At 45.7% G+C, this 23,355-nt stretch overlaps 1 protein-coding gene across 6 annotated transcripts in view; it reads right to left on the bottom strand.

Moving 5' to 3' along the window:
* Positions 1–16,161: 16,161 nt before the first annotated feature.
* The window catches only part of KCNJ15 (potassium inwardly rectifying channel subfamily J member 15), a 78,763-nt gene continuing 71,569 nt past the window's right edge, over positions 16,162–23,355 (bottom strand). For 5 of the 6 annotated variants that reach the window (XM_086675978.1, XM_086675981.1, XM_086675982.1 and 2 more), the window contains 2 exons: positions 23,147–23,247; positions 16,162–20,330 (listed from right to left, as the gene is read on the bottom strand). In XM_086675978.1, coding sequence (XP_086532104.1) covers positions 19,183–20,310 — 1,128 coding nt within the window. In that variant the 5' untranslated portion in view covers positions 20,311–20,330; positions 23,147–23,247 and the 3' untranslated portion in view covers positions 16,162–19,182. Of the gene's footprint in view, positions 20,331–23,146; positions 23,308–23,355 lie in introns of those variants that run through there. The other variant, XM_086675976.1, reaches the window with a different exon arrangement.

The following is a 23,355-nucleotide window of genomic DNA, read 5'->3' as shown; positions in this document are numbered from 1 at the left end:
TAGGCAGCTTCAGGTGAGGGCCCGGTCTACTTAGTTTGACTAGAATGGCTTCAGCTCCCTTGCTTTGCTCACGAGACCAGGAAATACAGCAAGGAAGAAGTCGTCACACCATCACGCGCCATGAGCCTGATCTGTGATGGCTCATTGAAGCCCTTCCCCTGCAACCTTATGTAAAACCCATGGCTCCATCCCCATTGGCTTTGTTCGCAAGTGACGGGGTGTGTGTGGTCTAAAATATGTTCACCAATTCTTTGACACTCTTCTGAAAATGCCACGCTTATTACCCTCTTCTTGAGTGTGGCCTGGACTTAGTGACTCACTGCTTGTGAGCGGGGAAACGAAGTACAAGTGACAGAGGGCCACGTCGGAGGCAGAGCAAGTGAAGGCATCGTGGTTTCTTGCTTGCTTTCCCTCTTGGATCACTCTCCCAGCCTCCGCGCCATGCGGGTCACTCTGCAGAGGCCCGCGTGGTGAGCGAGTGAGAACTGCAGCCAATAACCAGTGAAAACTGGAGTGCTCCCATCAACGGCATCTTCTCCAGGCCCAAATGAGCCTTCGCGTGATTGCCGTTTCTGCCACTACCTTGCCCCCAACCGCATGAGACCCTTGGAGTCAGAACCACGGAACTAAGCCACTCCCGCATTCCTGACCGTCAAACACGTTGAGGTCATAAACTCTTGTTGCTATAAACCTCCCCCTCTCAAGGTGATTTGTTATGCGACATGAGATAACTAATAGAAGGCACCAGTGCATTTTCGAAAACTTCTGAGACTCTGGAGTGACATCACCAGTTTTATTAACATCAGGGCATCATAATGACGCATCTTAAGTCAGAAACTCAAAAGTTACAGCTTGTGTCAGGGTAGCTAACACCAGCCACCGTAACAAACAAGCTTCTCCCACCCACAAATCCCAGTGACTTCTCAGAATCAAGGCTTCGTCCTCCTTTGCAAGAAGTCCAGTGTGCCTAAGCCATCTGCAGTCCCAGATCCCTGAGCAAAGAGAAGGAAGGGACAGACGAATTAATGACCTTGGTCAGAAAAGGACATACATCATTCATAATGGTACTCTGTTGGCCAGAACCAGTCACGTGTCCTCAACTCCGCTATAAAGGAGACTGAGACATGTTGGGGAGTCCAAGGACGTTGACGACTGCTGTCGTCACTGCCACGTGGCCCTGTTGGGGTCTTCTAATTTCAAAGCCGGAACAAATACAGTTTTAAAGAGGTATGTAATCTGTTTTTGGTCATCAGACCCCAGCTTGGATATTGAAATGGGGACGTGGTAACCAGAAGAAACCTTGTTCTCTGATTCTCTGGATTTTGTCAGTTACTTTTATTGTTTCCTGTATAAAGTCCCCACCACAAATTGGCATCCCCCAGGCACCTGAGACCAACTTTATCAGGTACCCAAGGAATCTGCTGTTTCCTTCCTTTCTTTTGCTGGGCGGCGTCCAGGACTTCATGATCGGCCCCGTGCCACTATAAACAGAGGTGGGTCCATTAGGGTTTGGTGAGTTACTGTGCTTCCAACAGAAGGCAGACAGACTGTTCCATAAGAAGGGAGACAATTGCCTCTCTCCCCTTTGTGTCTTACTCGGTCTCCTGGAACCTCAAGCTGAGCTTCAGGCGAAAAGAGCTCTCTAGGACTCGCCTGTGAGTCTTTGGTTGGAGCCACATCTCTGAAAAAAAGGGGGCGCTGCATTCCTCCTTCTCTACGCCTACCTCCTGAGACACAGTTCTCTCACCATCTCTGGTCATCCATCCGCCCCAAAGCAGCCCATAAGCAGCCCCTTTATCCCATGTCTTATAAAACAAAGAGCTTCCTGGAGAATGGTGGAGATCCATGCGGATGGGTGACGTTAGGATGCCATAGTTCTGCTCCGTTCTATTACGGCTGCGAGGGATATGCAGCTTGACAGCTGAAATCCAACACCACACTTTCCGGCCTCCCCAGAGCTTATCCTTATTGAACTTACCCACCTTCCCCTGCACTTTCCAAGGCAGTTTGGATACACTCCTTTAGCACGTTATGACCGTGTACCGAATAGGCGTGTGATTCTGGGTCCTAGAACGGCCCGAAAGTGTGAACTTTAACCCGAACCCACATTTCCTGGCATAGCGTTTTCCCAAACTTCTCCACTGTTTCCTTTTCCTACCGAAGGTGTTTGAAAATAAAAGCTACAACGTATTTCTCAGGCTTCCGAGAAATCTTATTGAACATCTTGATGAGTGCAGTGTGAAGAAGTTGAAACATACAGATCAGATCCTCTTTAAAATATGAGAAGGCTCACTCAGATGAGGAGAAACAGGCTGTGCAGAACCACGGGTTTGGTTTTTCTGAACCCAAAGCACTTGAGCAAAATAGTTTGAGACATTCAGTAATTCCAAACTGTGGCTGGGCTCACCCATCCCTAATTTCAAGGGAAATTAAATCCGTGTGTTTCTCATTCATTTACACTCAGCTCACCAAAATAACTGTTCTGTAAGAGCGACGAGACTACCAGGAAGCTGCCCAGGCTGTTTTTAAGCCGCGTCCTCAGCTGGGAGGTGGGCCTGGCCAACGTCCCCTTGGATCAGCTTCTCTGGCGGCTGATGTTCCGCTCTGTGGAACCCACAAAATCCTGACACACTCGAAACTCTCTGAGGTACACTTCTAGATCCCTGAGGGCTTGGAGAGGTCAGTAGTCTGGGTCCCTTCCTCAGGGAAGATCTACAGTTTGGAGTAACTTGCTAATCCGTTCTTATCATCAACAGCCTCGCCCTTCAGGAAACTCCTCCTTCCGGCTGCCCTGAAAGGCTCCCGTGCTGTCCTAGACACGGTCAATGCATCACACAGATGTCCTTGGACACCGTGCTCAGCTCCCAACTTCCGCAAGCTTTGCTGCTAGATGAGCTAGAGGCTCACCCCGGAACCTGGAACCCTCTTACCCTCAGTCCAGGAGAGAAAACCACGTATTGTATGGAATAGTTATGTTACTTAAGACAGGTTTCTTTGGTGATGGATCTGGGTGGACACAGAATAACACAACAGAGAGGCATATGAAAGTAAACGGGATTGATTATACTTGCAGGTCCTGGAGGAGGGAGGCCTGGCGTGGCTCAGCACGCAGCAGCCACCTGGGCGGAACACCCAGGGGGTGGGCTCCACCAGGCGGGCAGGGAGCCAAGAGGGGGTGACACCACAGGCAAGTGCCTTTAGTGAAGTCGGGCAGAGTAGACCAGCAAAAAGCATGCGGGGATTTTACTGGTGCATTTGAATGTCACTAGGTCATGGTCCAAGAGGGCAAGGAGGGGAACTTGTGGCAGGGGCCAGCCTTATCACCCCGCTGCACCTGGTTGTTGGGGTGGGGTGCTTGCAGCCTACTTGTGGGGATATTGAGACAACAGGAAAATAGGAGGTTTTCAACATTTACAATCATGAGACTTCTCGGAGGATGGGTAATGAGCCCAGGGTGTCAGCTCCCGCCCTAGAAACTGACTGGATGTAACTGTTTGAGGGGTCACCAGGAAGAAATTCCAGAGGTTTCCCTGCCTTCTATCTCACTTAGGAGCTCCATTACAGCAGGGAGATCTGACCAACACTCCATTCCCTTGATAGCAGGGATCAAAAGGGTAGCCCAAGTCCCCAGAGGCTCATATCATGGCCCTCCCACAGGCTGGGCTCTGTTACGAGGAGACACTAGGGAAAAGGGTGGCACAAATTCTGCTCTGACACAACACCAAAACCAGGAGAACGGAAGGAGGGTAAGGAATGCGGTTGGCATCCTCAGCAAACTGTTCAACAAGCAGACTGCCAATGGATGCCATAACTCTGGGAGAATGTGGCAAGATTGCCGCCATCTTGTGGATAAAGCCCGACACACGGCAAGTGCTCAATAAATATTTGATGTTGAAACAATAACGCTCTCCGTAAAGAATGACAAAGTGGGAAGGTTCTTCACACAAGTCAGCAGCTCTGACTTTCTTTCAGGCCAGAACCTGTCACACTTGGGAGATGATCATTCTTCTGAGACGACACAGAGCACAATGTCACGGGGGTGATGACTAGGGCTGAGTCTGCCTCTTCTGGGCATCGGCTAATGATCTTGGGCAAGTCCTTTAGACTGTCTGTGCTTTGGTTTTGACGTTTCCTGTTATAGGATAATAATAGTACCTGCCTTGGCATTGAGGATTAAACGGGTAAATTCCTGTACAGCTCTGAGAACAGTATCCAACACTTAAGATGTGCTTCGTAAATGCCAGATGGGATTGTTATTGCCATTAGAGTCTCACAGGTTGATAAGACTGTATAGGAGAAGTTGTGGGACATACCACAGCCCTCTAAGAATGGGAGAGGTGATGTTAATCACACACGCCAGGAGGCTATAAAATTCTCCTCTGCTACATCTTCTCTAGATTAAGTCCCGTGGTCCCAGGCTCCCTAAGTGTGGAACTTGGACTAGCAGCTTGGGCATCTGCCGGGAGCTTGTGACAAATGCAGAATCTTGGGACCCATCCCAAGTCTAGGAACCAGAACTTTCATTTTAACTAGCTCCCTAGTGGTTAGCATAAACACCAATTCTTTAATCTGATTTATTGTGGTAAAATTAAGATACAATAACTGCATTCATTTAAATTGTTCTGGGTGTGTGTGTGTGTGTGTGTGCGTGTGCGTGTGCGTTTAGCTTGTTGAGGTATAATTGATGTACAAAAACAGAACCTATTACATGCGTACATCTTTGTGAGTTTGGACATGTGCACATACCCATGATTCCATCACCACAACCAAAGTTCTAAACATATGCATTATTTCAAAAAGTTTCCCGATATTCTATTTCATGGAGTTTTCTTTTTTTGTAAGATCACTTAACATGAGATCTAAACTCTTAACATGTTGTAGATGTTAAATGTTATGATGGTGTACTGTTAGTTACATATACTAGGTCATACGGCAGATCTCTAGGACTTAGTTTTGAGGTAGATAGACTATGCACCGTCACCAAAACAAAAATTCTGAACATGTCCATCGCCCCCAAGAGTTTCTTCATGCCCGTTTACTTTCTGTTTCTCCATCCTTGACCAGGCTGGTTAGCATCGGATTAGTTTTCTGTTAATATAGATTATTTGGAATGTTTTAGAATTTGATAGGGAATAAATCAGTATGTATTCTCTTTATGTGGTTTCGTTTGCTCATTATAACATGACTTTGAGATCCAACGATATTGTCTTCATCAGTAGATCATTGATTTCTCTTGTATGCCATCGTATAGGTAGATCACATTTTGTTACCCACTCACCCATTGATGAACATTTAGGCTGTTCGTGGATTTTCTGGCTATTACGAATAAAGCTGCTATTAGCAATGATGTGTGTCTTTGAGTGGATATACATTTTCGTTTTATTTGGGTAATGACTAAAAATGCAATGCCTGGGTCTCTGCTTGCTGGTACATTAGGCATTTCACATTATCCCACAGTTCCCTGGCCTATGTTAACTTTTTTTCTCTCTGTTCTTTAGTTTAGATAATTCTACTGATTTATATTCAAGTTGACCCATCCTTTCCCTTTTCACTTCCATTCCACTATTGAACCCTTTAGCGAATTTGTTATTTCAGATATTTTATTTTTTCAGTTCCAAAATTTCAGATTGGCTTATATACAATTATGTATTCTATATCACTAGTGAGATTTCTTTATTTTTTCATTCATCACCATTGTATTTTCTCTACCTCATCGAGCAGTTTTAACGACTGTCATCTCGGGGTCAACCTCTGTTAATTGTCTTTTCTCTTGAGTCTAGGTCACGTTTTTCTGATTCTTCATATGTTGTTTAATTTTGGACTGTATCCTGAATATTGTCAAGGGCATATAGTAGAGACTCTGAATTCTATGTTCTTCTTATGAAGTGTGCTTATGTTTTTTCTTTTAACGGGCAATAACTTGGTTAGGGTTAAACTTCCAACTTGATCTCACCTGTGTGTGTGCAGTGCCTGTATTCTCAGTTTGGACTTTGCAGTCTGTCCTGTGTGTGAACGGTTCAGTGGTCACCCACAGATTTTTCTAGAGTTTATGCACAGAATTAGGGATTCCCACTCCATGTTCCCTCCTTTCTTAGATTTTTGCCACCCTCCAGTAACCCTGGTTGCCCCGGGCACCTTCCCTTTTCTCCGGAGCCAGAATAATGGTGACTTTTCATTGGAGTTTTAGTTGACTTATGACACCACGACTGCAATTGCCTTAGGGCAAAGCTACAGAGAAGGGAGCGTCCCCCATGCTTGCTGCTTCCTGTGAGTTTCAATGCTTCTTAAGAGCTTACTTGCTCCTGTTCACTCTGTAGAATCCTTGGGAAGTTGATTTTATGCATTTTTTCCCAGAAGCTATATAGCTTCTATCTGTAGGAGCTTAAAATTGTTACCTCAAACAGAACTATTGTTTGTGTATTTTTTTATTTCATTGATTTCTATCTTGTTTTTGATATTTCCTTCCTTCCATTTATTCTTTCTCACTTCTTGAGGCTGGAGCTTAAATCACTGATTTTAGGCTTTTCTTCTCTAAAATAAAGACCTGAAGTTATAGATGTTCCTTTGAGCATTCTTATTGATCCTATATCTTTATTTAAATTTTTGAGAGTTTGTTCATCATGGATTTCTTGCATTGATTTCAATTTTAAAAAACACTGCTTCAAAATATTTGTCTTGATTACTTGGCTTTTTAGCACCCCTTACATTTAGTACCCAAGGCAAATGTCTCACTATCTTACCTCACACCCCACCTAGTTTTATCAGAAGAACCAGTGTTGAGTCAGTTACAGAAGTGAACCAAGGATGGGAACTGCTCATTTGCAAGGCCTGGCTCTGGAGATACAGCTGGGAAGTTGTGGACTGTTATCTAGAGGCGTTGTAAGCTCAGTCATGCATCAGGGAAGCCTCTGGGAGGTGAGAACTATGCCTTATGGGAAGTCAATAGCGTGGTCAGGAGCCCTCATCTGAGATATCATAGATATTTTCAAGAAAGCCATTTGTACAAAGCTGTCAGCAGACCTAGCAGGACTTGGCCAGGGAAATCCCAGACGGAGGGGGAAGCATAACCCAAAGCCTAGAGGCTGGAGAAGCATTCAGGGATTTGCAAATGTTTCAGGACGTTTGAAGATAGAACCCAAAGCACAGGGATGACGAGGGAGAAGGTTATCAGGAGCCAGATCTCAGAAAGCCATCAATGCCATGTTAGGACACTTGGCCTTTTTGAAGAGTCAGGTGTGGTGTGAGGGCATAATCCCACCAGATCTTAATGTCATCAGTTCTCGACAACCACTCTGGGCACATCATGAGGGGTGGATTGGAAGGGAAGAAGACTAGAGACAGTACAGTCAGTGTGAAACTTTTCAGAAAAACCAGATAAGGGACAATGGCGGCCCAAGTGAAGGGCAGAGCAACAGAATGGGAGCCCCGTCAGGGGTCCTGTGGGCAGGGACTGGCAATGGATTAGATGCTGGTGGAGGGAAGGTGGGAGAAGCAAGGTTGGGTCTCAGGTTTCCAGTGCTGGGGGAGAGACGGCTTGGGGATGAAAACAATATACAAGAGCCTCATTCTCATAAACATGTGATGCCACCAGATTCAGCAAAATGATGCAAGTGTGGGAACCCAGCAGGCGTCCCTCAGCATCTAAAGGGCAGTCCTTGCAGAACCTCCTCCATGAAGCATGCCTTGATTAAAAGAAGAGTTTTTCCTAACCTTTGTAGTAGGAGACACAAAACGCCAAAAATGACAGACACAGAGTTATGAAATGCACCTACATGTCAAGTACTTCCAAGTCTTGGGAAATCAGCAAGCTCTTTGTGATAGCAGTTGGGATGATGGGGAGCCCAGTATATGATTAACTTGTAGAGACTACAGCTAGCCTCCGACCATTTGAAAACCAGTGTCACAAAAGCCTTCCTTTGTATGAAGCAATGGAGAGAATTCCCAGGAAGAAGACTCTTGGTTCTCTGCACTGAGAACCAGAAACCCTCTCAGAAGGAGCGTCTAGGAGTGTCCCCTGCCATAGATTCCCAAATCACAAGGGAACATCTGCTAGAGGTCTGCTTTGTCTGTCCATTCTGCAGGACTGGGAAATTCAGGACAGTCACTATTACTGAAGGGAGCCTTTACCTCTTCCAAGAAGAAGGATAGGAGGAGGGTTGAGTGTGCACAAGCTGGCAATGAAGAAGGTAGGAAAGAATAGTTGTAGGGTGAATTGTCCTGTCAAAAAGCAAGGTGGAGGTCCTAACTCTTGGAAGCTCAGAATGTGACCTTCTTTGAAAATAAGGTCTTTACCAAAGTAATCAAATCAAGATGAGCTCATTAAGTGGTCCCTAATTCAACACGACGTGTGTGCTTAAAAGGGAAAGACACACACTAACGTGGCAATCACAGAACTCCAGAGGATGTGGCTTGGTAATCACGTGTTTATTAAAGTGTCTGGGTTGGCTGAGTAAATATTAAGCGAAGCGAGGAACCATGTTTTCTTTCAATAAACGACACACCATGTCTAGAAGGGTGTGCTTGCCTCCTGGCCTCCTAAGCTTTGCTTAGGGAGCCCTGAGGCGGGAGCTCTGATTTCCAGCTTTGACTCCTACTCAGGGAAAGGAAAGAGGCAACGGGCCATTGGGTCCTCACCAAGTCCACCTCGACTTAGGTCCTGCTCACTGCGAACCCTTCTTTCCTGGGAGGAAGCCACGATATTTTGCCTGGTTCCATTCCTACCTTAGCCAGCCTCTTTGTGGTGGAGTTCCAACCTCAGGGTTGTTTTTTTTTTTTTTTTTCCTCCAGAAATAAGATTTGCCTTGCTTTCCTTCTTCACTGACTCCCTCCTAGGGACAGGGCTCTGCTTCTGATTTGGACTCCCTAGGACTGGAGGCCTACTCCCGAAACTTCACCTCTTTGATCTCATCCTCTGTTGTGGATTCATACTGCCCTTGCCTCCCATTTGCCCATGAAATGGTGTCGGGACCCATCCATCAGAACCGCCTTCCACAGTCAGCTTCCAGAGATTCCCTTGTGACCTTTGTCCATGTTTCTAGCTTTTCTTGGTGGCTGGGTCTTGATCACTTCCACTCCGTCCCTGGTCACTATCACAGCAGGGTGCAGGGACCACTCGCTTGTCCTCAATAGGCCCCATAAACTTAGTATCCGGTTCCAGAGAGTTCTGCTGATTCTGTGGTGTTTGCTTCTCTCTATTAAACTCTCTTTGCCTTTTGCTTGACTGGCCAAGACCTTGAAGTGATCGCCTACCTGAGAGTTTCACTGAAGTTCCCAGTATCAATCCTTATGACTCATGTCTTCAGAGCCCAGCCAAACAATCAGTAGGAAATGTACCGCCCCATCCCCAGCGGGCAACACTCAGGCAAAATCCATATTTGTGCTGTTGTGGCTCAGCATTAATTTTGCACTCATGGGCCAGCCAGGTCTGTGGTGACACAGCAACTCAACCATGCTTGTGTTTTCACTTGGCAAAAACACTTGAGGGCCAAGCAAATGCAGCTTTGTTTGCTCCGAGAACATCAACCACTAAATCCCTTACGCTCCTTTGGACGCCCACCCGGGATGCAGGCTAGAGCCCGGGGAAGAAGACAGACTTGCACTTGGGTCCGTCCTGGGTTTTACTCCTGGCTCTGTCACTTACTGGCTGTGTAACTTTGGACAAGTTCCTTAATTTCTCCGAGCCTTGGTTTTGTCTTCTGTAAAATGGGGAATCCTAACAATGTTTACCTGTGTTAAGGAGAACGATGCAGTCATAATGAACGTAAGGAACTCTGAACCAAACAAGGTAGATTTGCTGGGTCACCACGACCTTCTTCCAGGATTTCTTGATCCCGGCCACCCCCCACATCTCTTCTTCGGTTGACTGCTGGTCCCTACTTAGATGAGCAGCAGCGGTGTGGATTCTGCTTCTGTCTTGGTAAGTGGCATTCGTACCACTCTGCCCTTTCCTTCCAGGATGATTGCTGAATGTCATTTCTGCCTTCTAGATCCTTATCCCGTGTGCTCAGCTCCTGAATCATAGGCCCCTTGCAACATGTTAGGGCCGTCATGGAATTCACCCAGACTCCCAGCCTCATGCTCGCCCTGGATGATCCCATGTTGACCTAGGTCCCATAGAAATCAGCTCCACAATGACATTCCATGCTGTAAATTTAGGAGCAAAAAGGAAAAGTGTAGGTTCCTGTGCTGGCCTGCGAGGTCACACAGGGTGAGACACTGAACCTCGGTGAACCGTCGAGTCTTCTGGAAAGTACAGGTAACCAGACACGTGCTACCTCCTTCCCCAGGTCTGCAGCACGCTATTAAATGTTCAAAGTTGTTGAAGTATTCAGAGCCCTACGAGTGTAGGATGGTTTCTTCTCTGCAAATTCAAGGTGTGGCCAGAAGTCCTGAGGCATGTATGTGTGTGGTTGTACGAGCAGAAGAAGCGTGCGGGCAACATAGTAGGTCAGCCATATTCATGGTGGGGGGGGGGGTAAAGAAAAACATGCATTATTCTGTGTTGCTGTAAAACTGTGAGGCCGTAGTTGCAGCAGACATGTGGAAGATCCTTTTAAAATTTTTTAAATGTTTATTTATTTTTGAAGGAAAGAGAGACAGAGCATGAATGGGGGAGGGTCAGAGAGAGAGGGAGACACAGAATCCGAAGCAGGCTCCAGGCTCTGAGCTGTCAGCACAGAGCCCAATGCGGGGCTCGAACTCGTGAACCGCGAGATCACCACCTGAGCTGAAGCTGGACGCTTAACAGAATGAGCCACCCAGGCGCCCCTGTGGTAGATCTTTAAATCACACGTAAACAGAGCTTATAGGAAGGTGTACCTGCCAAGGGCAAGAGTTTGTGACAGACTCAGTAGAGGCACACCAAGAAATACAGACGGTGGCCCCTGAGACTGGTGAAAAGACCTTTGGGACACTCAAATATACTATGCGCTGAGTCCTGCGACGGATATGTTAAATCCAAGCAAAGATATAGAAAATTTTGGGGAAAAATTTCAAATGAATACAAATCTCCTGAGAAGAATGTGGACTTTTGCACGGAAAATTAAACCATTAAACTTGTTGGCCTGACAGTTTTGAAGGCAGGTTACCAAAAGCAAGGATTTTTGAGAAGAGAGATCACAGCTGCCAGGAGGCCTTGTTTTCAGCCCAGGAGCAAGGCTTCCCGTGCTGCTGTGACAAATGTCTATCTTCACTGCCCCAGGGACGTGGTGTGGTGAAGACAAAACTATCTTATGGCTTGGACACGGATAGCTCGGTTCTGGGCCAAGGTGATCCCACAAAGACAAGGAGATTCTTGAGACAAAGGGTTAGGAAAAAAAATACGTATCAGCGCAAATTAAAATTAATAAAATATTTCCTTCTCCCGAGCCTCATTACTGTGTTCCAAAATACTGTGCGCTTTCTGGAAAACATTTTGTTTTCTTTCCCAAACAACCTTCTCAAAGTTGACTTCTTACTATATGCGCTAGTCTTTTTTTAATTTCTAAGTCACATTCTCACGCAACGAGTCTTGCCACCACTGAGAAGGTGGCGGTGAAGGAGCCAAAACTCCACAAGGGAAGGTTCCAAAAGAGACACCTGTCGCAGGCTTAGGACCGCACCTATTCCTTCGTTGTATGTGTGCGTGGTTTCCCCAGCAAGGCACTTCCAGGAAGATGGCTTCCGTGCACGTCTCTGCCGTGTGGACTTTAAATCGTTGTGCCTTTAAGGGTTATGTAACTACGTGTTTTCTTTCTTTTAACCCATCAAAGCAGAAGAGCAATGAAACATAAGGGACTTTGGTAAGGGTTGAGGTGCAGAAAGGATGTTGTTAAATAGTTACTTGATCTTTAATCATTGATGAAAACGAAATGATCACTAGAGCATCAAGGCAAAAGAAAGAGATGAGACAGACCCTTCATCTTCTTTTCTTTGAGTAAAAAGGAATCAAAATACATTCTTTCAGGCCCTGGCAGATAACAACATCTTAACAAGGTCTTAGGACCCACTCCCAAATTATTGTAGTTACTATCATTGGTAGCAGCCGCTGAGCTCTCCAAGGGAATACTAGGTCCCTCTCCATCAGAGCACCCCTGTAACGCTGTTTCCATTCCAATGAAATAAAAATAATTTTTTAAAAAGCTCAAGACTATAAAATTAGCCTTATTGGATTTGCTATTGTCTCACAGACGGGAGGGATTCCACACGTAAACAGGAAGAGGAGGAGATACTTATGAAAGCAAGAAATGGCTCGACACATAGGTGTGTGGCTTTTGAGAACATAAAGGGACGTATGCCAAGAACAATTACTGATCGGTCAGAGGTTGATTGGGCTTGGTGGTCACATAGTATACCTATATTAACACCCACCAGTAGCAACCCGATCTTGGGATCGATTGGGATCTTGGGAGTCACGATGCCGCTTAGGCAAATCCAAGCACGAGAGCGGCTCCAAAGTCACTGACAAGCAAGGACAGGCGTCCTGTGGCACGGTGCAGCAGTCAGACGTAACGCCGCATGTAGCAGGACACTGAGGCCTGATCGAAATTTTGCTTCGCACACACGGCCAGGGTTTATGAGTCGTGGGACTGTTTGCTTGTAAGATCCGCAGGTCATTGGGGATTTTTGCTCTCCATAACATTCTCGTGAATTTGATTAAGCGGTGTCTTGGAATGGGTCCTTTTGGAATGGAGCTGTCTGTTTACCAGAGTGAAACACACTTTTTGTAACTTATAATTCCATGACACCCTACAGAAATAATTCTTCCAAAATAGATCCAAGTTGGCTGTCATCCTGTCTTCCTGTCCCAACTGCTATTTAATACTCTGTGTCCGCACACAAACACAGCTTCCTCTTGCGATCTGGAAGTTTGTTTTTGTAAAAAGTCCCTGATACAGTCATACTTCCTGTAATGATTTGATTTCATACAACATCCTTAATATTAAGATTTGATTAAAGATGAAAGAATAAAGTTAAATTACAGTGAATTTTTAAAAAATCCCTCCTTTGAACTTCCCAATCACCTTCTTGGAAGCTTTTTACTTTTTCCATTATATTAAGGACATTTGCAATATAACAATAATAGTAGTTACAAGCTAAGGGGTCACATTTCTTAGTTCAGAGTCAACAACTTCTGATTTTTTTTTTTTAGGCGATAAGTACCCTTTAATCAATTGTGGTAGCTTCCTTCGAGTCTAATATTTAAAAATTTTTTTAACGTTTTATTTATTTTTGAAAGACATAGAACGAATAGGGGAGCAGCAGAGAGAGAGGGAGACACAGAATCCGAAGCCGGCTCCAGGCTCCAAGCTGTCAGCACAGAGCCCGACGCAGGGCTCCAGCTCATGAACCATGAGATCATCATCTGAGCCGAGGTCAGATGCTTAACCAACTGAGCCACCCAGGCGCCCCCTTTGAGTCTAACTCCGGGCGGGTTCTACCTTTACTTGAATATTTTTGAGGGATGAAATTGGGTGTCCTCAGGGTGTGGGTGTGCCTGGATGCTAGACACGGTTTGGCCTTGAATGAAGAGGAGACCATGGTGAGTGAAGACCATCATCAGGTGGGCCTGCTGAGAAAAAGCTTGGAGATGGACTTTGATGCCTACTTCCGTGTCTTTGGCTTTGCCTCCCCTCCTCCGCACCCCCCCCCCCCCAGTGCTTGTTGAGAATCCACCCTAACCATAGGCCTGATTCTCTGGCATGGGCTTGGGAACTAGGATTCCTGTCCACCATGTGGCAGAGGACTTTGAAGCCATCATCCTAGGCCCTTCCTTGATAGCCTCGAAGAACATGCTGTTCTGCGCCACATGGAATGTATCACTGACCCTTTGTGTTTTGTTGAAATGTACTCTTACTAAGGGGGCAAGCCAGGAAAATACCCTTCTGGAACACTCCCTTTCTTTACTGCCTGCTGTATGAAAACTGTAGCTTCTAAGTGAAGGGCCCTTCTAGAGATGGGCATAGTTTGGGATTATATGAATACTCTCTGCAGGACTGTCAAATTTAGCAAATAAATATGCAAGACATCCAGTTGAATTTGAAATGTTTTTCTAATTGGTTGTGTGATTTTGTAAGTTTTTTGGAAAAAAAGTGAATACAGGACACTTAGAGCATCTTTTTTAAACGTTATTATTTATTTATTTATTTTGAGAGAAAGAGAGAGAGAGCATGAGTGAGGGAGGGCAGACAGAGAGGGATGGAGAGAATCCCAGGCGGGCTCTGGGCTGTCAGCACAGAGCTGCATTTGGGGCTTGAACGCAAGTACTTTGAGATCACGACCTGAATGGAAATCAAGAGTCAGATGCTTAAGTGACTGAGCTACCCAGGTGCCCCTGAACACTTAGAGCATCTTAATAAAGTCCATGCAGGATGTAGGACAAAAAAAAAATCATTAAATACAAGACATGTTCTGTAGACACAGCATGCCTAGAATTCCTCACTCTGGTATGATTATTACTACTCAGAGTTCTATGGCATTTACCTATCCATACGATATCTTTGGCTTTTGTACTCCTATATCAATTATGTCCATTGACTTCCACAATCAGTTATTGTAATTTAATTAGGAATTAACTATCAACTGCAATTATCAGCTGTTCCTTGGTCTTCTATTTTTTTTAAAGTTTTATTTATTTATTTTGAGACAGAAAGAGACAGCATGAGTGGGGGAGGGGTAAAGAGCGAGGGAGAGAGAGAGTCCCAAGCAGTCGCCACACCGCCAGCACAGAGCGCGACGTGGGGCTTGAACTCATAAAACCGTGAGATCATGAGCTAAGCTGAAACCGAGGGTCAGACGCTTAACTGAGTCCCCTGGGCATCCCAGTCTTCTATTTTTTATACACCAGCAAATGCCAACAGAAAAATAAAAATTCCTGTTCCCAAATTTTGGCCATCTAAATGTTCACAAATTACTAATTTGAATCAATTATTTTTTTTTTAATTTTTTTTCAACTTTTTAATTTATTTTTGGGACAGAGAGAGACAAAGCATGAACGGGGGAGGGTCAGAGAGAGAGGGAGACACAGAATCGGAAACAGGCTCCAGGCTCCGAGCCATCAGCCCAGAGCCTGACGTGGGGCTCGAACTCACGGACCGCGAGATCGTGACCTGGCTGAAGTCGGACGCTTAACCGACTGCGCCACCCAGGCGCCCCTAATTTGAATCAATTATTAAAAAAATTTTTTTTAATGTTTATTTTTGAGAGAGAGAAACAGAGACAGAGCGTGAGCAGGGGAGGGGGCAGAGAGAGAGGAGACAGAGAACCTGAAAGAGGCTCCAGGCTCCAAGATGTCAGCATGGAGCCGTACACAGGGTTTGAACTCACGAACTGTGAGATCATGACATGAGCCGAAGTCAGATGCTCAACTGACTGAGCCACCCAGATGCCTCCCGAATCGATTCTTTTTAACCCACAGAATAAGTTGACTTGATAGAGTAGATAGCAAAGATGAAAAACAGACAGTGAAGCACACATTAAGTGGAAAGCAAACTGAGCTCAGCAGAACTGACAGAGGAGGAAGATGAAGTCAAGTGGCTAACACCTCATTTCCGCCTTCTGTTTCTTCTTCAGTAAGTATTTAGTGGAAAGCTTCAGGAAAGAGTTGGACTTCATTCATCAGTGTCTCTTAAAGGCTAGGAAAATCACTGCCCACAGGCCCAAGTTGGGGTGGGCAAAGGATTCTGATTCAAGATAAACTGAAGTTCACAGAGCGTTAAATGCAAATAATCAAGGAGGAGTGTGAGATGTCAAACTTTAGTCTTTCAAGTGTGTCTTCCAGGAGGAAGAAAATGAAGTGCATCTGGACTGTATCCAGAGTCAAATGCTGCAATTCAAGTGTGCACCACAGAACATGGAAATCGAGACTCGAAATGCTAGCATTTCATTTTAAAAAACACCATCCCAGAAAACTTTGATAAAATAACCTGCATTCAAAATACATGTTTCAAATATTTAACAGGCAAAGAAAAAAGTCTGACAAGAGTGAAAACCAAGACTGTCAACCACACGGTCAAATGTCAACACTTTGACCACAGTGACAAACCCAAGCCTGAGGATGATGACCTGTGACTGAACTACCAAAGCAAAGACCTAGGGTCTTCTATGTTTTTTGTCTCTCTTTCCTTCTTTCTCCAGATGACATAAATTCAAAGGATCCAGGCAAGGACAAAAGAATAATACAGGAGAAGTGTCACCTTTTTAATATTTCTTAATTTGCATTTAATGGCATCAAAATCACTATCAATTAAAATTGAAAATTTAATTTAAAGAAAAAGCAAATGAATCATCGTTTAATTTCATCTCAATACCTGATCTCCTTATTCATGGCATTTTTCACTTTTAGCCAGTTATTTTAGATTTCTGGAGTCTCATCTGGTGCTGTGATTTCCCCCTGAATGGGAAAGCAAACCAACGTGTGTCTCTACCCCGTCTCCAAAAGTGGCTTCTGAGGAAGGTCAGTGAGTGAATCTTGGCTCTGCTGTCTGGGACCATTGGCTACCAGGTACCAAGCAAGTACAATATATTTTCTTACTGAAATGAATCAGATTACACTGATTTGCCGCTATTGACTTTGTGGTTTTTTCAAAAGGAACGTGACAGTTTGGAATGGTCTCACCGAGAAGGCCTGATGCATTGGACGTTCCAAAGCGCAGAAGGCTTTTTGGGTCAAAAACGTTGCATTAGCTCGATTTCTTCTCAGTTGGGTGTTGAGCATGAATCTGTTTCAGTCAAAAGACCGTCCAGATATAATCAAATAAGTTTGCCACCTACATCTTTGGTTAGTTTGTTAACACCAGAGTGCTGTGCACCAAGTAATAATAAGTAAGTGTGCTTGGGAAATGCTAAGTTTCAACCAGATATAAGTATAGAACTATTTACAGAATATCGTATTACTATATGATTTATCGACTTGAACCAGTATTGGCTTTGGGGATGCTGCTTCAGGTAGTGCAAAAGATCAGATGACCAAGTCTTCCAGATTTGGCTGAAATAGATAAGCTCAATGGACACACAAAAGATTTCTCCATCTCATGCTCCATCAATATACCAAATACTATGCAAGTATGCAGGATTCCTCATCTTAATCACATTTAAATTGGCACTGATGTAAATACCATGAAGAGAATTTAATAGTGCAATAGAAAACCTGTAAACATGCCTGTGGCATTATTTTCCTGTCGATTACACCACAATATACAATAAAAAAAAAAAACCATAAAATAACTAAAAGGGCTAATGTCTGTATATGCAATTTCGTTAAGAGAACAAAGATCTAAAACAATCTGCCATTAAATTATCAACAGAAAGAGAAAAAACAATTCCTGAATAATAAAAGAAAAGCCTCTTATACATTGAGATTGTTCTTTAAACCCCCTCTATCACTAACTTTACCCCCGTTATTCTTACATCTGCATTAAGTGTTCAGCCCCCAGTCAGATGTGTGAGCCACATCTTCTCTTACGTGGAAGGACATTTGAAAATGTGGTAGCCTGAAGATAGGGCCGGATTTGCTGTAATCCGTGTCGTCATTTCCCCGATAACCCGAATCCAGATTGCCTTCCCTTTTTCTTCTGAGCCCCAGTGCCCCCATCTTTATAGAATAAAACATCTATGAGCATATTTGTTGAGGACTGGCTCTCTTCATTGCAAACATCTTTCATTGATCGTTCCACAGTTATGCTTGAAAAGCCAGGATGTGCGTGCGTGCGTGTGTCCGTGTGTGTACATATACGTGGGCTCGTGTGTATGTCTACACAGTGCCTCCCCACTTACAGTCACATTCTTCTTGAGTGAATACACAAATTGACCCCAGTTTGAGTGAAATGAGAATTCACCTGTGGCACATTTAGCTAGTCCCGGCCCCACGTATATTCTTTGCCCCAAAGAAATGTGGTTCCTGGCCCCTAGATTCTGCCAAGAGCAAAATGTTACCCCTGTAAGACTCAGTTGCATGAGATTTATTTAAATGCTGGGGGCATTCTTTACACGTTATAAGATTACCAAAGTTCATGCCCCAAGGAGTCATCTGTATACGAATTCATTATCCTCACCCCTTGTGTTCTTCATGGCCCCATCCAACCCTGTGGACTTCAACATCTGAGCAAGTTTCCGATTGTAATGTGGCTTCATTTTCTTTTGTGCTGACTAGGGTCAACAGGCATGTGCTTTAGCATGACAGCCGTTCCTCTCAAGTAATTTTTTCAATCTTGGAATATCAGTGGCACTTCCTTTGCAGATGAGGAAGGAGACGGCTGACAAAAATATTGGCCCATGATAACAAGCTGAAGAAAGAAGGACAGGTCCGGGGGCCAAATGGGTTTGGGACCCATGGGGTCCCGTGGCTTCAGAAAGTTCCCTTGAAAACTTTCAGAGTGGACATTTTTCAGACTTTCGTTTGTATACAAATCACTTGGAGGTCTTGTTAAGGGACAGCCTTTGATTCTCTAAGTCCAGATGGGGCCTGAGAGCCTATGTTGCTAATAAGCTCCCAGATGGTGCTGATGTTGCTGGTGTTGAATAGAAAATAGCAGTACATTCCGACCAAAAAATTAATAGCATCAAGTCCATTTGTGTATGTTTTCTCAACTGTTTACCCCTGGTTTGATCAATTTCACTCCTACAATTCAATCCAACGAAGCAAGGCATAAACGGAACTATGATTTTTGTGAGCACAGAGTCCCTTACCCCTTTTTATGTATTATCAGTAGCTTCCATTGTATATATAGCATTTTCTCTCCTTGAAAAGAAGAGGGTGCTTTAAAGCAATGGTATAAAGGAATACTGAACCACGTTTCAACTCTCGGCCATAACGTCTTTGATAATTGTTTTGAATAAATACCTTATATGATGGCTGATATCCTGTATAGAAATGCACTTCCTTTCAATACCAGCATTGCTAACTGTCTGTCCACCCGGCAGGACATTATTTCAATTGCCCTACACCAAGTTTGTGGAAATGTAGCCCCATTTTAGGAAATACGAATTTTGAGAGTTCGCTGCAGACAAAGCATTGGAAAAGGAACTCCTCAAACGTGGCGATGATTGCTTAGGCACTAGATCCAAGGGGCGGGGGGTGATTTTGTATGTGTGTGCAGCTTTTTAGGGTGAATCCACACCTTCACGTTTTCCCGGTGACCTCTGCATTCTAAGGGAGCTCGGACGCGGAAAGGGCTCCCAGGGTTCAACCCGGGGCGTTCACTGACATCAGACGTTGCTCTGTTGTAACAAAAGAGTTCTCAGCTCCCTTTCCCTCTGCTCCTCCTGCCTGTACTTCTCCTCAAGTTTCTGCTTCTCAGAATCCGCACAGTAAAAGGTGCAATCTGGGCTCTTTCGGATCTGTTCGAACTGACTGAAATCAGCCACGTACTTTCCGTTCTTGGAGAGAGAAACTACAGGCACAAATTCAAAGCCCCAGTAGATCTCCTCTGGGATATAAGACGTGCGGCTCTGGCAGACCGCGCTGGTGGATTCCACGGTGGCATTGAGGAGGACGACGAGCTCAAACTCCTTTTCCTTCAGGTTTTGGGGCGTGAGGTCTCTCAGGGGGCTCGTCTCATCCAGCACGTGGTAGAATGTCATGGGCAAAATGAGGAAGGGGCTCTCTGAAGAGGAGTCCACGTGGAATTTGACGGTGGCTTGGTTGAGCAGGATCCGCTCCCCCTCCTTGGTGACATGGGTCTGCAGGAGCTTGCCAGAGAGCTGGCATTGGATCAGGAGGCTCTTCCTCATGTTGGCCACCTGGATCACCAAACACAGCTTCCCGTTCTGCTTGGTGATGACCGCGCAGTGGCTGAACTTGATGGTCTCCGCCCGCTTTTTGGGTCTGGCAATCTTGGCCAGGAAGGTGCCTGTGATGAAGATCTCAATCAAGGTTGTGATGACCAGCTGAGCGACCAACAGGAAAATGGCATGAGGGCATTCCTCCGTGATGGAACGGACTCCGTAGCCAATGGTCGTCTGGGATTCCAGGGAAAAGAGAAACGCCCCAGTGAGAGAGTCCACCTTCATGATGCAGGGGGTGTGATTTGAAACGTCCTCGCTCGGTTCTAAGTCCCCATGAATGAACGCGATGGCGTAGTAGATCACTCCAAAAAGGAACCACGTCATCACGAACGTGGCGGCAAACAGGGTGAGCTTGTATCTCCACTTCATGTCGATGACGGTGGTCCACAAGTCTTGAAGGTACAGTAAGTATATGCCATCCACTTTGTCAATTCGCACATTGCTGTGCCCACTCTTGGACATGACTCGGGGCCTGTTGGTCTTGGGTCCACCTCCTGAAGGCTGCCTCACGAGGGGAGCGCTGGACATGCTGAGGTGAACGGCGTCCATTGTCAGGCTCTTGGGGCCACCTAAGGAGATGACGAAGAAAGGCGTTCCATTACTGTCACGGGTGGTAGGACACCCAGAAAACAGACACAGGATAATCAGGTGAGATATGTAGGAATATATACGGACGTATATAAGAGAGGAGAATTTGGAAGGCAAGACTAGTCTGCTAGTTCTGGAGGAAGGCAGTAGGGTGGGGTGAGGGGCATGGAGATATCTGGAGATAAGCAAACCTGGGCTAAATGCTGACTCTCCAATTTATTTGCTGTGTGACCTGCGAAAAGCTATGCAGTCTCTCTGGATCTCAGCTCCCTAATCTGTAAAATGGGAACACAACCTACTCCTCAGAGTTTGTGTGATGGTTAAATGAGATAGTGACCAGAAAGTTTGCCAAAACGAAGCCTCACCCTCAAAAACGACGCTGAGCTTCTCGTTGTGAAATGACACACACGTGTGTCTACCCCACAGAGTATGACGAATGTTTGCGTATACTCAGCTACCACAGATCTCCGATTCTGGAAAATTTAAACATAAGTTGACTGAGCATAGGGTCAGTACTGATATAACTAAAACATACCATCTATAAGATAGTGTCGATGCAGCAATGGAGAATATTACTCCATATTTTTAAAACTTGGGTAATATCAATAAACTTTTTAAAAACTTACCCTTTCGTGTGGCATTCTCTGCAACAGAAATTCACTCCCCCCACCCCACCCAGTGAATAATCTATGACCTATCACCTCTCCTACTTCTTTTTTTCTTTTTAATTTTTTTTAACGTTTATTTATTTTTGAGACAGAGAGAGAGAGACAGAGCATGAACGGGGGAGGGGCAGAGAGAGAGGGAGACACAGAATCGGAAGCAGGCTCCAGGCTCTGGGCCATGAGCCCAGAGCCCGACGCGGGGCTCCAACTCACGGACCGTGAGATCGTGACCTGGCTGAAGTCAGACGCTCAACCGACTGAGCCACCCAGGCGCCCCTCACCTCTCCTACTTCTTGATTACATGGGAAAGCATTAAGTTATCAAACAACCAACACCCACCACATAATGAATAATTACACTTTCTTAATAGCTCGGTCGATACGCTGGTTATTCTTGGGAAAATGCTATAAAATCCCACGTTACATATGACATTTAGGTATGGCCCAAAATTTCTGCATTACTCCTTTAGAACCAACTAGAACCATCATGGGAACCTCTTTTCAAAAGTTAAACAAGTAAGCAAGGACAGGCATCCGACGCTGTGGCAGAACAGTCCCACCTAGAAGACACGTCAGGCTCCCGCGCTAAGTCCCAGGGAGCGCTCCCCTCTGCATCAACAGACAGGAACAGACCGGGTGTGAGGCCACATGGCATCTTATACTACCTGCCTGGTGACGCGAATAAATCACCCCTACCTTCCTTGAAAAAGATGTGACGGAGTACGGGAGAACACCACCTGGTCGGCACGGGTTTTTCCCACCTCACTGGTATTTGGAGGATAAAGGAACCCTCCCCCTGTCTAAAAAGGAACTGAATACAGTGGTCTGTGATTCACGCAGGAATCTTTGCTGTTAGAGCAGCACTGTCTCCATAGAAGTTTTGGAAGCAATCTTCTGGGCAAACCCCTTCAAGGAAAGTGAAACCATCCATTAGCAGCTAACACTTGTTGGGGATTCAGTAAGTGGTTGCACTTTTTAATTTTCCTGTTTCATGAAGAGCGTGTCACTTCCAGAGCGGCCCTCGAAATGCTTTTTTTTTTCTCCCCCCTTGGGAAGGAAAGCTACTTTTTCATTTTCACTGCAGAGAAGGGCCCTAAGCTATTCAGAATGTCTTGTTCTTGCTGCAGCCTCTTCCTCGTATTTGGAGATCGATTTAGAAGGAAAACACAGGATGAGCTTCGGCTTTATCAGCCCCTCAGCGGCATTTCTCAGTCAACTAAGAGGAAAGTGGCCCCAACGAAAGTTTGGAAACAAAACGCCATGCTGCCATGCCGGAAGGCATAGCCACGCTCAAAACATGAGCACCAGTAAGACAAATGCAGCATTGGGGCGCCTGGGTGGCGCAGTCGGTTAAGCGTCCGACTTCAGCCAGGTCACGATCTCGCGGTCCGGGAGTTCGAGCCCCACGTCGGGCTCTGGGCTGATGGCTCGGAGCCTGGAGCCTGTTTCTGATTCTGTGTCTCCCTCTCTCTCTGCCCCTCCCCCGTTCATGCTCTGTCTCTCTCTGTCCCAAAAATAAATAAACGTTGAAAAAAAAATTTTTTTTAAAAGACAAATGCAGCTTATGTGCACGTAGACACATGCACCCTGTGCGCTTTCAAAAGGGAGAGAGAGAGAGAGAGAGAGAGAGAGAGAGAGAGACTGCCAGGGGAAAGTGCATGCCATTCCACCCACTGGAATAAAAACAGAGGCTTAAGTTTTCAAGAGTGAGTGACACCCGAGTGTCCCGCGGGCATGAACGGCGCTCCAAGCTCAAGCTCAGCTGTCTGCCAGATTCTGGAGAAGTTGGCCCTGTGTACGTGAAGGCAGTGCCATGAAGCTTCTGTTTTAACCTCTCTTTAAAAGGGGCAACGGGCCAGGCTTGGGATGAGCTGGATCTTTTCCCTCTTTCTGCGGAAAGCTCTCTTCTGTTGCATTGCTGCCCATCTAGTGTTGGAGGTGACGACACCAAGAGCTATCCGAGATCGGTGGTCTTAAAAGGGGGAACGCGACCGACGGCCTCTGGGGGAGGCGGGGGGGTCTTGGGTTCAGCACCTCTCTGTGGGAAAGAGCAGCCGGGGGGGGGCCCGCACTCACGGGGTAAACGCATTTTCCCTCCCTCTCAACACCCCATGCCCCCAGACTGTTTACTACCTGGTCACTCCCCCAGCAGGTCAGAAGGTGTCTTCTTCGAGGCAGGTGGAAGGTGCTGGCTCCCCTTCGCCCACCTGGCTACCAGGGGATGCTGCTTCTGCCTGAAAGAGAGAGGGACGCGTGGCGTTCACAGGTGTTTGCAAAGAGACTGACCCGGTGAGACTGACCCTTAACCATACCCCCCCCACCCCCCCCCCCCGCCCCAGGGC

Source organism: Puma concolor, chromosome C2, assembly GCF_028749965.1.
Source record: "Puma concolor isolate L17-30 chromosome C2, mPumCon1.1.hap2, whole genome shotgun sequence".
NCBI classification, from domain to species: Eukaryota; Metazoa; Chordata; class Mammalia; order Carnivora; family Felidae; genus Puma; species Puma concolor.
Note: the sequence above shows the minus strand (reverse complement) of the source record. Positions and strands in the feature narration are given on the sequence as shown.